The sequence below is a fragment of the Solanum dulcamara genome, chromosome 5 (assembly GCF_947179165.1).
Source record: "Solanum dulcamara chromosome 5, daSolDulc1.2, whole genome shotgun sequence".
In the NCBI taxonomy this organism is placed as follows: domain Eukaryota; kingdom Viridiplantae; phylum Streptophyta; class Magnoliopsida; order Solanales; family Solanaceae; genus Solanum; species Solanum dulcamara.
Window position 1 is genome coordinate 516348 of NC_077241.1, and position 16571 is coordinate 532918.

At 28.9% G+C, this 16571-nt stretch overlaps 1 protein-coding gene across 1 annotated transcript; it reads right to left on the bottom strand.

The window, feature by feature from the left end:
* Nucleotides 1–13106: 13106 nt before the first annotated feature.
* LOC129888643 (ubiquitin-60S ribosomal protein L40) lies at nucleotides 13107–16560 on the bottom strand. Its single transcript, XM_055963588.1, has 5 exons — nucleotides 16329–16560; nucleotides 16139–16225; nucleotides 15742–15844; nucleotides 13392–13458; nucleotides 13107–13296 (listed from the first exon to the last, which is right to left on the bottom strand). Exons 1-5 carry the CDS (start codon nucleotides 16429–16431, stop codon nucleotides 13270–13272), a joined length of 387 nt encoding a protein of 128 aa, XP_055819563.1. The 5' UTR covers nucleotides 16432–16560; the 3' UTR covers nucleotides 13107–13269.
* Nucleotides 16561–16571: the final 11 nt, after the last annotated feature.

Here is a 16571-nt window from a genome sequence, read left to right on the forward strand (position 1 = left end):
TTTAAAATAAATAAGTTTATTAAAGTAAAAAAATTTATTATTAAAATTATCTACATTTTAAAGTTATCTACATGTTAATTGACTATAAAATATAATTTTTAAGTGAGTAATAAACTATTTAATTAAAAATATATAATTTAATTAGTAGTGGAGTGGACATTTTAAAAGAAATCAAAATATAAATAAACATAAGTATTAGCAAATAAATTCAACTTATAATATATTCATAAATAGAAATTATATTTATAAATGTAATTTTTAATAAAAAATATATTATCATACAAACAACAATTCACAAAAGAAGTCTTTGGAGGACTTAGACTGCGTGGCACGAAACAGAGATTTTATTGATGAATATTTATGAGTATAATTTTTTATATTACTTGATTCTTCTTTCTTCTGAATATTATTTCTGATTTGAGAGTAGTTAGTAGCGTCATGATTATTTTAATAATTAAATTCTATGTGAATGGATGCATTTTCACTTTGCTCCGTCCATGATTATTTTAATTAATAATTAAATTCATCATGTTATCTCCTTTCTCTTTCCTTGAATTGTTCCGTCCAAATCCAGTTTTTTTTTTCAGTAATCTCCATAGAAATCTAATGCATTCATTTTCACTAACTCAATTAAAAATATATATTAATGCTCCAACTTTTTCAGATTTAGCAACTTGATGATATAATTAATTAAGTTGCTAATGATATAGGGCATGCTGAATTATTCCTTATTATTAGTCCACTCAATCTATAATAGGATTCTTGTCGATTTTGGGATGTGTTTCATTCAACTAACTAATTATTCTCTTACATGACCAATATATATACCAAGAACTTACGTAGCTTGATTTATAATTAATTTTAAAAAATAAAGTGTAACTAGTATAGTGCTTCTGGAAGAAGAAGAAAAAAATCAACTTCAATCAAATCAAAAGGTATGATGATTTATGTTAAAGCTGAAATATGGGGACAATTTCCATTTTCTATGACTAAGGAATATGTTATCTTTGTTAATCAACAAGAGGAAAATTGGGGGGTCCCCAACCATCATGTTTTGAAAATTGACTTCTATCGTGTAAATAAATTAATCAGACAGAATTTTCACGTGTTAACCTCATTAAAAGAAATTATGTTTAAACGTAAGAAGATGCGTTAAAGATATACTTGAGTAAAAGTAGTTTTTTTTTTTATGATTGTGGTATTCAGACCAGCTGTTCCGCACATCGACTAATTTCACCTGCCACCTCTCATTAACAACGGGTATCAGGTAATTCTGTCCACCAAAACTAGAACATATGTGAAGAATCACCTAATATTTTTTTGATCTCCGCTGAATTTTAAACCTGAAACATTAAAATTCTCAACCACTTTATCAACCAATTGGTCACACTCTTGGATGCACAAAACCACTTTCTTTGCTTGGCCACTGTATGTAAATATAATTCGTTGAATTTTTCCCCTTTTCTATGTGTATATATAATTCGTTGAATTATGCATGTTAGACTGTACCCACACTGTGGATATATTATATGCATGTGTCTGAATTAGTGTATTAATTGCTTTTTAAGATTGTTTTTTTTCAAAAAAAAAAAAGAGAGAAGAAAAACAATTTATTAAAGTTGAAGACTATCTGAAAATCCTGAGAGTGACACCAATGCTTCCATTAAAATGAAAAAGTTGTCTGGTCGATTAATTTAACCGGAACAACTAGACATACAATACTAATATATTAATATATGAGGTCTAAGAAAGATAGATTGTACGCAGATTTTATTTTTATCTCATAGAGATAGAGAAACTGTATCTGATAAACCCTCAACTTGAACAGATTAATAAAAATATTAAAAATTAAAGTACAAATATATATCTGAAATATTATTTATTTTTTTGGAGGGGGATTGCTAGATTCAAACACATTTATTAACCTAATAATTAATACTACTAATTAAGATAAGTATAAGCATCAGATCCTATCAATTATCCCCATAGTAGTGTCTCATGTAAGGGAACACATAAAATAATCGGATTTAACTGTTTAATCAATATGTTTCATGTGGGCTGCTTGGTTTATGTCTTGTTTTTTTTTCTTCAAATGATAGTACATAGCTCAAAATCATTCATTGAACTTGATTATTTTTCTAATATAACTATTTCTAAGAACGTTCATACTCATGCAGTAGAGGGCGCCTAGGTGGGTTGTTACTTATAATACGACAATAACAATATCAGTATAATTCTACAAATAAATAAATAAATATAAAATAATTTTTTTAACAGTAAGGGCATAAATAGGCCAAAAATATCATAAAAGAGAAAAACAAATTAACTTGGCACTCTCCTCAAGAAACAATAAATAAAGGAATAGTTTTACTATATCATCTCTATTAATTATAAGTCATCTAAATATTTTAAAATAAATAGTATTAATTAATAGCAAGGATAAAATAGACAAAAAGTGATAAATTATTTCTTAATTTTCCAAACTGAACAAATTATTAAAGTTGAACAACTATTTTTAGTTTTCTGGATCAGTAAAAATAGACCGAAGGGGTATAGTACAAGGACAAATTTGACCATTTCCCGGATAAAAAGCATGATCCCAATTAAAATAGGATATACCCCTTTAATTAATTTGCAAAATCCAGTGAATTATTCAAAGCCCAAGAGAGTTATTGGAAATTTCTTTTATTTTTATCTCTCATTCACATTTTCTAGGTCATAATTTCAAGAGAGTTTGTTATTCATATATATGATTTTATTTTGAACTATTTATATTTTTAAGAATAGTTTGAGAATAACTAAAAAGATAAAAGTGGAAATTGATATTCAATTTATGTCCTAAACTTTTTTTCTTAATATGTCAATAATTGACTAATTTTGCTAACCAATAATCAAACCTTGTTTGTCTCTTTAAATCATATAATGTTTGATTCTCTCCAGGCTGCTAATTAATTATATCTGTAAGCATTTTTTATTGTGTTTGAAATTTTGGATTTTGTATCAAAATTCTAATCATGCTCCATCATTAAATCGTGAGATAAAGAGTGTGTTTACATTTGAAAATCATGATGGATTGTCTTCTATTTCTCGTTGTCATAATTTCATTGAGATTTCTTTTGTTAATTAGTTGACAATTGTAGTAGTACTAGACATTGGATTCTGTGCTAGCACGAGCTCAATATATGTTATTCACTTTCTCTCAATTTATGTGATACAAATGAAATTTTGAGAGTCTATTAAAGTTTTTTATGATTTGTAAATATTTTAAATTATTAATTGATTTGTAGTACTTTTTACATATTTTTTAGTTAATACATATTACTCATTTTGTCTCAATATATGTGGTATTGATAAAAAATTTAGAGTCAACCAAATTTTATATGTCTTTTAAATATTATAAGTTGTCAATTGTTGTGATTTATAATACTTTTTACGTCAGTTTCAAATAAAATATGTTACTTCATCTATCTCAATTTATATGACACTGATAAATTTCGAAATTCAGCCTAATTTTTTATGTCATTTAAACTTTTAAGTTGTTAATTATTATGATTTATAGTGTTTTTTAGTCATTTCAAATAATATATGTTACTTCCTTTATCCCAATTTATGTGGCACCAATAGAATTTCGAGGGTTAATCGAGTTTTTATATATCTTTTAAATATTTTAAATTGTTAATTATTGTCATTTATAATATTTTTTATGTAATTTTTAAATATATAATATATTAAAAAAATAATACAAAATAACTAAATTGCCCTAATCTAGGAAGCAGGCATGTTGCGTTAGTTTTTTTTTTTTTCTTAATACAAGAAATCTCGAAATATGAAACTTAGAAACTAATCTTCACACTAGCTTTGAATTTTAGAATCTAATGATTATAACATAGAACCTAACTAATTAAATTTCAACCCTGCCAGTGAAGGATTACCTATAAAAAAAAACCGTGTCACCATCACTTGATGGTAATTAAAGGCTGCTCATGCAATGCATCGATTATGAATATTAACTATTAAAACAAGGGAATAAGCACATACGTCGCCGTCAACGTATGTGCTTCCTTTAATTAATATTGAATTGAGGGCTATTCTTGTCATTTAATGATTTTCACTTTATTATTTTATTTATCTATTTTAATATTTCAATATTACTTTTATTATTAAATAACTATATAAAATAATAGTAACCAATATTAAAATTTTAAAATATAATAAACTCCTAATAAAATTGATTAGTCTTATAAAAATAAATAGTAAATAATTTTTTATAAGAGTAAAATAAATTCAATTGAGTTATTTTTGTATAAAATCAAAATAACGAATTTATACAAATACACACATCTGAAATTTAAACAGTTATACAAATTATATTATACAAAATTACATTATACAAATTTCAAATTATACAAACGCACGAATTATATAAAATAAAATAGTAATTAACGTCGAATGTTAGTGGAACTAAATTATAGCTATGTTAACTAAGTAATTAATATTTATTTGCTTATTCGCGCAATTTTCCCATCTTTTAAAATGTGACAAAATTTAAATAAAGATCCTATTCATCCCCAACAGAGTTTCATTAAAATTTGAAATGGGCTTTGCAAGTGGGCTGACCTCTCTTTGTTATATAATGGTAGCTATTGATTGTGCTGCTAAACTCAGCAAATATATATATATATTTTTTGTAATAGTCCAATTTATCCCCTTCTTATATTTATTATTTATAAAAACCACAAATCTACAACCATTAAAGAGAAAACATAAAAATGAATAAAAACTAAAATAACAATTGTTACACAAACACATTGTATTTGTTTGTCTATATAAACATATAGACACACAAAGTTATGTACAACTTTAAGCACGAAAAATATTGCATCTATTACTTATATTCAATTTTCTTTTATGGTTTTCCCAAAAAGGAAAAAAAAAGTTAAATATGATGGTTATTCTTCGCGTAATTTTCTTCCTGCAAAACTAAAGTGTGACAAATTTTAAAAGGGGGATGATTATGAGGAGTATTTATATATATATATATAATATTCTATATTTATTTATTTTTATTTAATATTGTAAGTGTTATATTTTAAAAGGGAGGGGGATAGAAAATCTTTTTTTTTTGTCCGGGTTGTGGAATGTAAAGTTTTCCAGCATAAATTAAGCTGAAAATGGGAAAAGGTGACAATGTGTGTGTGAATTACTTTTCTAAAACAATTAAAAATATACTACGTACACCGTTTCACTTTACAACGTAATTCTTTCTCTTTTGATTTAAAATTGGCAACGGATCAGCTCTTGATTTATTCTTGATCAGAGATTTCTTTATAAAAAATATGAATCGGAGTTTGATGAAGGGGAGGGAACGGTCGATAGCTACTTAGTCTCATCCGAGAGTTTAATGTCCTTACTCAGAAAATCTTCCCCGCCTAGAATCAAAATCTAGCTCGGAATCATTCAATACTTTTTGGAAGTCATGATAGACGGACCCGCTTTGAGTTCGCTTCCTGTTTAGCTTGGACGTTGAGACTGTTCAGAAAAAAAAAATTGGCTCAATCCGCCTTTACGATCATCGCTCTGCTGCGTCTGGCCTGTCCGGTACCTTTGGAAGGCAGGGAGTCTACCTTCAAATCTTTGCAAAAGCGTTCGCTACCGGTGGTCAGCTCGTCCTACGCTCCTGCCTGACGGACAACAAGTTCTTTTGCCTGTCCACAGATTTCTTGCAAGAGCCTCTTGACTTTTATATTAAAAAAAATATTTTATTTTACTTGTCCATTAATATAGCAAATCAAGAATTTTTTTTATCATTTTTTTGTCGTACTACCCTTAATATATTAAATAACTATTATATAAAGTGGTAATAGTCAAATTTGGAGTTTCAAAACATCTTCAATAAAATTGATTTAATAAAAATATATCTCTAGTTAGAACTTTCTTAAGGAATGTATCAGATCAACAAGCGTGAAGTAACATAAAATGGAAAGGATATATGAAAACTACTATCATAATTCTAGGTAACCTTAGCATCCGTGCATGTACTATATTTTCTATGAAAATATTTTTTATGAAAATAAGTAAAAATATTATCACAAAATCATTTATATGTAATTCAGAAATTGGGATTAAGATGGGAAATGGGGGTAGCGAGGATTTGGGGTAATAGATTATAAGTTAGTATGAAAAAAACAATGAACTAGAAATCACATTCGCAAAATTTTTTTCTATATATATTAGGAAAGTCATTTTCCATTTGAAGAAAGAGGATCACTTCATCACTATTACTTTCCCTCCATTTCTAAAGCATTAATTATTTCACAAATGCTTTATACAATTTTATATTATTATATATATTATTCAAACTTTAAAATTTGAACTTAACCTAATGTATTTTCTATCAAACAAATCTTTTAATTATAATTTCTTCTATTTCAATTTATATGACATTATTTAACTGAACATAAAATTTAAGAAAATAATAAGAACGCTTGAAACTTTAGTTTAAATCAAGATAAATATTTATTTGTAGTGTTATGAATCATGATCTTATTAAGGGCCTGCTGTGCAAATGGGATAATTTGTTTATTTATTTCCTTTTTTATATGTGTAACTTCTCAAACACAATTTTAAAGAGCTTTTGAAAAATTATTCTCTGACTATTCTCAAAACGTACGCTAGCCTTTGCAAAAGCTTAGAATGGATATATTCTTTTCACCTCCCTTAATTTAACCTTTTCTTCATTTCAAGAAATTTTTTATGTCAATCTATCTTTTGAGTGATCATGATGTCACTAAATCTTGTAGACAATATAAATAAAGTCGAAAAAGAATAGAATATACGCCAGACTTTATTTTTATTTGAGTCTATCATATTTTTATCACCAAGAAAAAAAAAGCAAAAATGACATAAGAACGTGATATATTATCATGACTATATATAGAAAATGCTTCTATTATTGTGTTATAAACTCATAGACTTCCCCAAGAAATCTAATTCACGTGTGGCAACTTTAAAAGAAAACCCTAACAAGAATAATGATCATCATGAATGTAATGATGATACTTTTAAAAGTCAATCAATATATATAACAATAGTGGCATAATATGGGTAATCAGTAGAAAGTTATATCGTATAAATAAAAAGTACTCTAATACTATACTATATAAATAAAAAAAATTATTAAATCTTAGACATACTAAAATTTATGTTTGCGATACTACATTTATAGCAAGAAGTGTGGAACACAATGGAAAAAGAACTGAAGGGCATAAACGAACATATGTAATCCTACTGTAGAAAAGTTGTATGATCATATTGAAAATATATTAAAAAAATAAAAGTGTATGTGTTATCTATAACCATTTGTTTGGCCTATAAAGAAAATTACGCATACATGTGAGGAGACACATTGAGAATATAATTAATAAATAAAAATGTATTCTATCTAATTAATAATTTAACATTTTAGATAAAATTGTCACAATCTTCAACAGATTCATATATACATACCTACATCCACGAGATTAGAGGGGAGTTTTAACCCTCCACCCCCCCACTCCCTCCTTTTTTTTAACATACTAAAAATATATATATGTATGGAGAAAATTTACTAAAATTCAGCAAATTAGTATTATAGTTTGAGCTATAATTTCAAAAGTACAATGAATTGAGCGAGAAAAATCTCACCTCGTGGAATTCAAATCGTGAAATCGCCTTTGTGTGATTGTAAGAGGAAGCGAGATTTTGGGGGGAATGAAGCCTGGTCCGACGACACTAACAAGAATTGTACACATTAGATGAAGTTGGTGGCCTCGAGCCAAACAACATTCCCCTCAAAACAAAAATTGTTAATTCCTCCTTCTCTTCTTCTTTTACTTCATATTGTTGTGAATTGTATTAATATACAGATATATGGGAGAAGAAAATTTATAAAAAAAAATGGTAGATGAAAGAAAGTATAGTAAGTATATTGTGTGAGAATGAATGAATGAATGGGTTAATAAATATAGGATGAGGAAAGAAAGAAAGGACAAAAGTAAGTCATAAAAGCATAGCCAACATACTCCCTCCATTCATTTATAGTTGTTCAATATTTTAAAAATAATTTTTTATTTATCATTTTTAATATATGAATTATTATTTTTTACGTATTTTTTAAGACATAAGATTATATCAATTAATATAAATATTGTGATAAAATATTTATATTAATCATTATTTTATAAAAAATATGTAAAGTATAAAGTGGATAAGTAAAAATAATCGGGGTAATAGGGAGAATATGCCATGATGCCTACAACTATAACAAGTTATATTTGAATCCTGAAATGACCACGACCAATTTCCAAAAAAAATAATAACTCTCTTTCTTTATGTCTCAATCTCGTTTTACCCCAACATGATATTAACCACGCACGATGTTATATTATTAGTTGCGAAGTTAGAAATTTAATTTAAAATATTTAATATTTAATATATATTTACCATCTTACTATTTATGTGGTGGATCCAAGTGAGAGGGAGGGTGTTTATCTGAACTACTTCAGAAAAAAATACGTTTATATAAGATTGGCTTAGTACTGATTTAAAAATTTAAAATTCACTCTGAATTTTCAAATTAAAAATTAAAAATTGCGGTAAAGTAAAAACTGTTTTGACTTCTAAAATATAAATATATGTCAAATAAATTAAGACGAATGTGATATGTCGGAATTAGAAAGAATGAAGTAGATGTATATCTCAAAGAATTAAGTCATGACATAAATACGTAAACTTGACAATGAAATGACAAATACTAATATCAGGAAGAAGATTGGGTAAAAACTAAACTTGCAAACAAAATAAAAGAATCTTTTACGTAGTAATATGACAAATAAGATGTGCAAAAATTTACATGTTTTAGGTAAAAGAAGCATAAAATTATATTTTTGTAAATATAAAAATAGCAACCAAAAAAAAAAGAGGGTAAGATGAGAAAAAGGGAAGCCTCGTGCAGAGTGTAACTTCATTTTTCTAAGCTTGCGGGGGAAAATTTCGAAGACATACACATTTTACAACTGTTCATTTACTGATACTATTATACTTTTCTCAAGTTGGCTTTTACTTATTCATTTTAGATTTTACACGTTTGTTAATAAATAAATAAAAATAATGTATAATCTTGGCTCTTAAGATTTACTTTTAAAAATTAAATAATTAATATTGAAAGTAAAATAAAAAATTATTTTTCTTTAATATGTTAAAAATGATAAATAAAAATAAAAATAAAAACTTATGTTTAAAGTACTCCTTTCATTTCAAAAAGAATTATTTGATTTGACTTGACATGGAATTTAAGAAAATAAAGAAATTTTTTAATCTTGTAGTTCTAAATTAAAGTTATATCAAATGTATAAAAATGTCTTTTAATCTTGTTGACTAAAACATGCCATGTGAAAAGATGTTAAAAAAAAAAAGACATTCTACTAAAACATTCAATTTATGTGGTGATGTTTGATTGAGTAGAAAATTTTAAAAAGGATGATTTTTTTTTTGAAACTTGTGATTGAAAATATTGCATAGATATTTGTGTGATTTAACATTAATTAATGATAAAATGTGAAGCTAGACTAATCAATGTGATGGCCTATAAATTACCAAATGGAAAAGATAAAATGTACTTCCTTCGTATCATATTAGATGAATATTTTATTAAAAATATTTATCTCATATTATTTAATAATTTTTTAAATTATGATAGAATTAATTAAAAAAATTTATTTTACCTCTACAAACAATATGGTCTTTGAAAGTTTAAATAAATTTTGAAGATCCAAGAATTTTTTTTTCAAAGGCTAATTAATATGAACAAAGACAAAATAGTAAAGTTGAACAATTTGTAAATGATTTTTTAATCACCATGTAAAATAAAATGTACTCATCTAATATGAGCCAGAGTGAGTATCAAGGATGATATATATTGGTCATGAATTTTGAAGTGTTTGCTTTCTTTTTGTTCTCGCTAGATGTCAGACATCCGCATTGGAGCTCGACTATACTCGAATTCGCGTCGAGGCTCCATTCGAAGTGAAGCGCTTCCTATCAAGATTTTTTCTATATATAAAACTCGAATTCAAAATCTCTAATTAAAAAAAAAGCATCTCTATCCATGATACGCATCGTTGGATGGTGAATTTTGAAGTTATAGAGAGTAGATACTCCCATCTTTTTAGACAATAGACGATGTGTAACTTTTAAGGAGTCAACATGAAAAGTGAAAGATGGACACAATTCATTCATTCAAATTTATAGTATAGACTTTAGAGTAGCTAACCTTTTTCATGTTTTTCCTTTTAACTCTGTCATTGCTACCTTTCTTTTCTTTTTACTGTGGAACCCCCCACCCCCACTACCCTAAAGTTTTGTGTGTGCACAATGGCACATTAGGCTAATTATTGAAACATCCTTGCCACTTGATTGCTTTGGCCTATTCTGGTCATGACAAGATTGTTTTGGAATTTGAATCTACTTCAACACTTATAATACATAGTTTAGCTTTTAGACATATTATTTTTAATTGACCATCCTAATTTTCATAGTTTGTCTAAGATTAGTTGATAATAAAAAACATATTTGAACTATTAATATTTTGTGAATTTCACGTTTCAAATAACATAAATGGTTAGCTTATATTTAACTAACAAAATGATGTGTATATATATTTGAAATTGAAACACCACATACATTTAGAATTATGTAAATTGTAATCTATAGTACATGTGACACGACTTGATTTATATATTTTGGATTAATTTCTTAATATGAATAGTAGAATTTTCTGTTTGTTTAATTTACCATTGACTCGAGGTGAAGATGCTGCAGTGATTTAATACTTCTACTACTATTAATTGATTAGTTATGACATATGGTTTTGTGACTTGGAAAACATGAAATTTCCAAAGCTACTTTTTTGACTTCATTTCTCTTATTTCTATACATTTTCACATTGTTTTCTACCCACTCTTTCACATACACAAACTATGCCTTAATTTTTGCAAGCTGTAACTAGCTATTCATTTGTCCTTTACTCCTTTTAAAAACAAATTGTCATTCTTTTTTAAAGTCTGAGTCATAATTCACACTTCAAAATTAACTCGAAGAGAATAAGAATTGTTAAAGTCTTATAAGAAGTTTAAGTCTTTGTCTCGATTTAACGTGGGATCATTCTCATCAACCCCCTCACGCCCAAATTTGAACATTTTTTTTATTTGGGATCCATATACTCCATACGGTTTAGTGCCCCACATCGGACCTAATGGATTTGGTTCTAATATCATATCAAATTAGGCCTTGCAAGACCTAACTCAGTTGTGAAGCCAGAATTTCAATTTAGAAATGTCAAAATATAAAGAATTAAAATCGCGTAGAAGCCAATAGAAGTATTAATATATATATATATATATATATATATATATATATATATATATATATATATATATACATGTATATAAATGTTAGAATACTTTTACCTAGCTACACAATGAAATTTTTGATGAAGTCGTCGAATCCCTTAATTTGGGGCAGGAGTTTTTTTCCTTCTCTCTTTCTATTGCCTTAAAACCAAGAATCTAAAAAAGTCGTTCCACGCCCAATTTGATCAAACTCCTCTGTCTTGCTTCAAGGCAGTCGATACCCCTTATAAATATGTGACTCCACTACTGACCTAATTAATACCCCATCAAAAACCAATTCAAAAGAGAAAGAATTGTCAAAATCTTATAAGGAGCCCCAAGTTCTTTGGTACACTAGAGCAATGTAGCCAGGCAGATGTGTTACTATCGCTATCATCACTTTAATTTAGCATTTTATTTTAAAATTAAGATAATGAATGACAGAATGAAAAAACATTAAATATAGTTATATTAATGAATTCAGAAAGCACAACAATCAACATTTTGATTAGTTTGGACGTTTCTAATCATTCTGGGAATAATGTGCCAATAATAAAGTTGTTAGTTAGGAAAAGGTGTATTGGGACTCTGGGTGTAGTTGAAAAGTTAAAATAATACTTAGTGCTACTCCTTTTTGTGCACATATTTCAACTACACTATATTTTATATTAATTAATATTGAGTAATAATAAGATAGAGAAGATTCTTTTTTTTTTTATCAAACAAATGAGAAAATTTAGAAACAAAGCAAACTAATATTATCCATCGCATCATAACCTTCGATGATTATAAATTGGTATTAAAACATATGCCTCTAGGAGCTATATTTTAAATTCTGTTAGTAAAAATTTTAGTTCTACATTTGAAATGGAGGGAGAAGAGAGAATATAGATATAGCAAATTAAGCGAGTTGCATTTAAACGCAAAGAAGTTTTCTTAGATTCAATCTACTATACTAATTCTTTAGTACTCCCTCCATCTCCAAATAAATGTCATCCTAGTAAAAATCACATTCATAAATATCAATAAATATAATATGTATTTTACTAAACTATTCTATTTAATAAACATCTTTTAAAAATTAAACATTATTAATAAGATGGAGTGGGTAAGGATATAACTGAAAAAACATACCAACTTTTATCTGAAATTTCTAAAATAATACTTATTTTGAACTAATTTGTTTCCACTAAAATGACTATTTTGGAACGGAGGGAGTAATATATAGTCAAAAGTCTGTTACACTTACACCTCTACATTCACTAGATTCTATTCATGTCGTAGCACATGGAAATAAGCACATTTTAGTGAATTCAGTAATCAGAATCAGAATATATATCATAACTGGGATACACTATTCAATGGATTGTCAATCAACATAACTGTTTCATCATCATCAGATTGTCAAGCACGGATGATCAGCATGTTCATGGACCAAATGAATAATATGTAACTAATGTGATTCGCACGTATCTGCAATACATGACTATTTCCCTCGTATCTAGTACAACAGCAACAAAGATAAGTGTGTTGATAGGTCATAAACAACATAGCAAATTAGCAATGACTACGTGCTACTTGCTTTGATCTCACAACATAGCCTGAGAATTGCACATTGACACTGAGCTGATCTTAAAGAACGTAAAGCTAATTAATTGAAAGGAATTGGGAACCTGCAAGAACTATCAAAGTAGCAAAAACTCTTCATAAACCTTCCAAATACAAGTCAAATCAATCTCTAAAGGGTAAATAGAACAGGAAAGCCAACAATAAATCCAAGTACAATATTTTTTGATAAGGAAATCCGAGCAACTACAAGTCGGCAGCAATAGGAATTCAGCATCTACTTGATCTTCTTTTTAGGCCTCAACTGCATCGCCAAAAACAAATCATTGTTGTTAGCTAAATCAAATGTCAATTTATCAAAGGAAACAGAGTAAAATATAAGTATTTGATGAGATTAACCTGGTTGCTGTGTCCACACTTCTTCTTGCGGCAGTTGACAGCACGAGGATGCAACCGAGCATAGCACCTTTAGATTTTTTTAACAAGGCATGCATTAGAAACAACTATCGGAGGAGAAAGAAAAAGAACAAGGAAAGCATGATGATAATGCATATTATTAGCTAACGGTCAGATGGAAATAACCGACATAAAATTAGATATCAGCATGTTAAAAGAGAAGAATTCGTTTTGCTAGGGCCATAAACAAGCAAAGTCACTAGATTTGGTCCATTGAATTTTACCCACTTTGAACAATGAACATCCAAAGTAGGTCTATCTCAACCTGCAAGAACTTTGACAGACTTAAGGAGCAACCGAAAATTTCTGAAATGTTCAAAAAGGAGTGTGATACTAAAATTTTGGAAACCTTGCAAGCAAACACTAAAAACTTTAATCCTGCAATCATTAGTAGTCAGCAATCCATCAACTCTGCGAGTAGTGAAGCAACTTGGATGCAATGTGACAACCATCGAAACCCAGGCAGATGCTAGAATCTTGGAGTTTAGCATCTTTGGTACAATATAAAGGCAAGTAAGACAAACAAATTGAACGGGCGGAGTAGAAGAAAATGATCTATGAGCAGAACACAATAAAAATACAATTTTTACCAAATCAAATAGTACAAAGTATCCAGAAAAACAATAACACCAACTAAACATGGAACATCTGCAATTGCTAGATAAGTTCAATGTTTATGAAATCATTTGAACATGACAAATTAGGTGAAAATCTAGCCTACAATGTTGCTACTGTAGGGAAAAGCACAGAGATCCAAAGATGAAAACTAACTCCAATAAATTTTAAAAGAACATAATTTCTAACACTATGGGGTGGTGGCTTAATTCTGCTGAGCATAGAGATTATGGGACAGTGGTGTAGCGAGGAGAAGATAATGTTAGGGGGAGGAGGTGGAAGAAAAAGAAAAGGAAAGAAAGAGACAAGAGCTAGGTCAAGGGTTGGTGGAAGTGGAGACAAAGAAAGGATTGTATAAGAATGGGACTCAAATGTTGGAAATTAGAGTCCACCCATATGGGGTGCTCTAAAAACACATTAGGGTACATATATTCGATAGTACACCTACAATGTACGACTTAGAGATGTACAAGAGATAGAACTCTCAAATTTTCCATGTTCTCTACTCTCACAATCAAACTGGGTCTGGACTGTGACATAAGAGTCTACTCCAATTTACCATGACAACCAGCATGGACAAGTAATTCCATCCGCGGTTCATCCTAAATTATTTGCATCCACTACACGAATACCCTAAAGTTCTTGTTTCTTGCCTACTTTGTATAGATTAATGTGTTAATGATTATTTCATTGGTAACAAAGCTATCGACTTATGTCGCATAAGCAATGACATAAGGTCATTATAGGGTGAGAATTCTCTCTCGTAGATCTCTGTCATACAATGTAGATTTACTTAAATAGAATAAACTCGGGCTATATATTTACCCTAGTAGGCTCGTAAAAGCAACCCTTATAGGTGAATTCTAATTTCTAACATCTTCCACTCACACATAATCGGTGTGCTCATCTGAAATGAGAAACATATTATCATCTGATCTCCACAATCAATCATCAGAGGAAGAAGATCATGCCACCAGTGTGTTGTGTGAGCTAAAACGTTATACATCTGTATATAGCCTCTCATCGAGTACAACCCTACACATTGATCATAAAGTATGCAACAACTCAAATCATATGAATCACATATTGATATAATTTCAAAATATCGTGTATTAATACAGTTTGTATTCACAATTATAACTCAAAAGTGTTTTACTTCCTGTCCTTGAGATTTAATGACTTGTATTCAATTGCTAGAAACTTGAGAATGTACTTATATTTAATTGCCAAGCATACTATCTAAAAGCATATCCAACGATATAATGGAGTCACAATTTTTTTTGTGGGGGTGAGGTAGGGGCAACACCATGGAATGAATATTTGTATCTTTAATGTTTAATTAACTTATGTTATGGGAAATACTTTGACAACATGTTTTTCTCTCCCCTCTTCTCCTAAAGGCAAATATCCAAGATAACACTTGAACAGTAACAATCATCTTACTCAAGCACTATCTGCTTTAATCCACAAATTGTCCTCTCAATACTCCTTACTTACATTGCTACTAAGGGGAATCTCATTCTAGGAGTTCCAAATAATAGTTTACAATGTTAAAACTGCATGTCAGATTCCCAATATATCACAAGTGCAAAATATTAGCACTCACTATTATCTTCATAAGCATAATGAAAGAGATAGCCCAAAAAAAAGCTACTTATAATTTTATCATGAAACCTACTTGCGGCATATCATCTTCTCCTGATTGTATTTCCTAGCCAAAGCCATCAACGATGGCTCAATGATTCCACCACGGAGCCTCAGCACCAGATGTAGAGTTGATTCTGCATTTATGAAATACAAAAAAAATCAAATCATTCAACTTTCACATCTGTGATCTTAACATCTCTATTAATTTTGACTCAACCAGCTAATACTCATATTCATGGGCGGAAACGAAAGATTACATTGTTTAAACATAGTTAAAATTATATATATTTTTTATAATTCTGGTTCCGCACATGCACATATTTTGTGCTAATAGATACAATTAGTAGTTTTTATTCTTTATTTAAGTTGGTTAAATTTTACAATTCTATTAATTGAATGTTAAATAGGCTTAGCCACAACTCACTGACCTTTCTGGATGTTGTAGTCAGCCAAAGTGCGGCCATCCTCGAGCTGCTTACCAGCAAAAATCAGTCTTTGCTGGTCTGGTGGAATTCCTGAAGCACCGAAAAACATATAAGCACAAATTCTATACAAAAACAATCATATAATTACGCCAATAGAAAAGCTTATACATTCAAAAACACGATATTTCAATACCTTCCTTGTCCTGTATCTTGGCTTTAACATTGTCGATGGTATCGCTGGATTCAACTTCCAGAGTAATTGTTTTACCGGTCAGAGTTTTCACGAATATCTGCATTTTCGCCTTCTTCCTTCAGCTTCTCCCCACAGCTGACAAAAATTTATATGTAGGGTTTAGTGGTGACTGAAACCCGTTCGGCTCGGAATGGCTGGGCTTTTGGGCCAAACTTTTAGAATATGAGGACCCAACATAGTCCA

What these genes read in the sequence shown, in the direction of transcription:
- LOC129888643 (XM_055963588.1), bottom strand. Translation starts at nt 16,431, where the DNA reads ATGCAGATATTCGTGAAAACTCTGACCGGTAAAACAATTACTCTGGAA. An exon ending in CAAGATACAGGACAAGGAAG is followed by an intron (nt 16,226 to 16,328) that starts GTATTGAAATAT and finishes TCGGTGCTTCAG; the next exon opens with GAATTCCACCAGACCAGCAA. An exon ending in AGTGTGGACACAGCAACCAG is followed by an intron (nt 13,297 to 13,391) that starts GTTAATCTCATC and finishes TTGGCGATGCAG; the next exon opens with TTGAGGCCTAAAAAGAAGAT.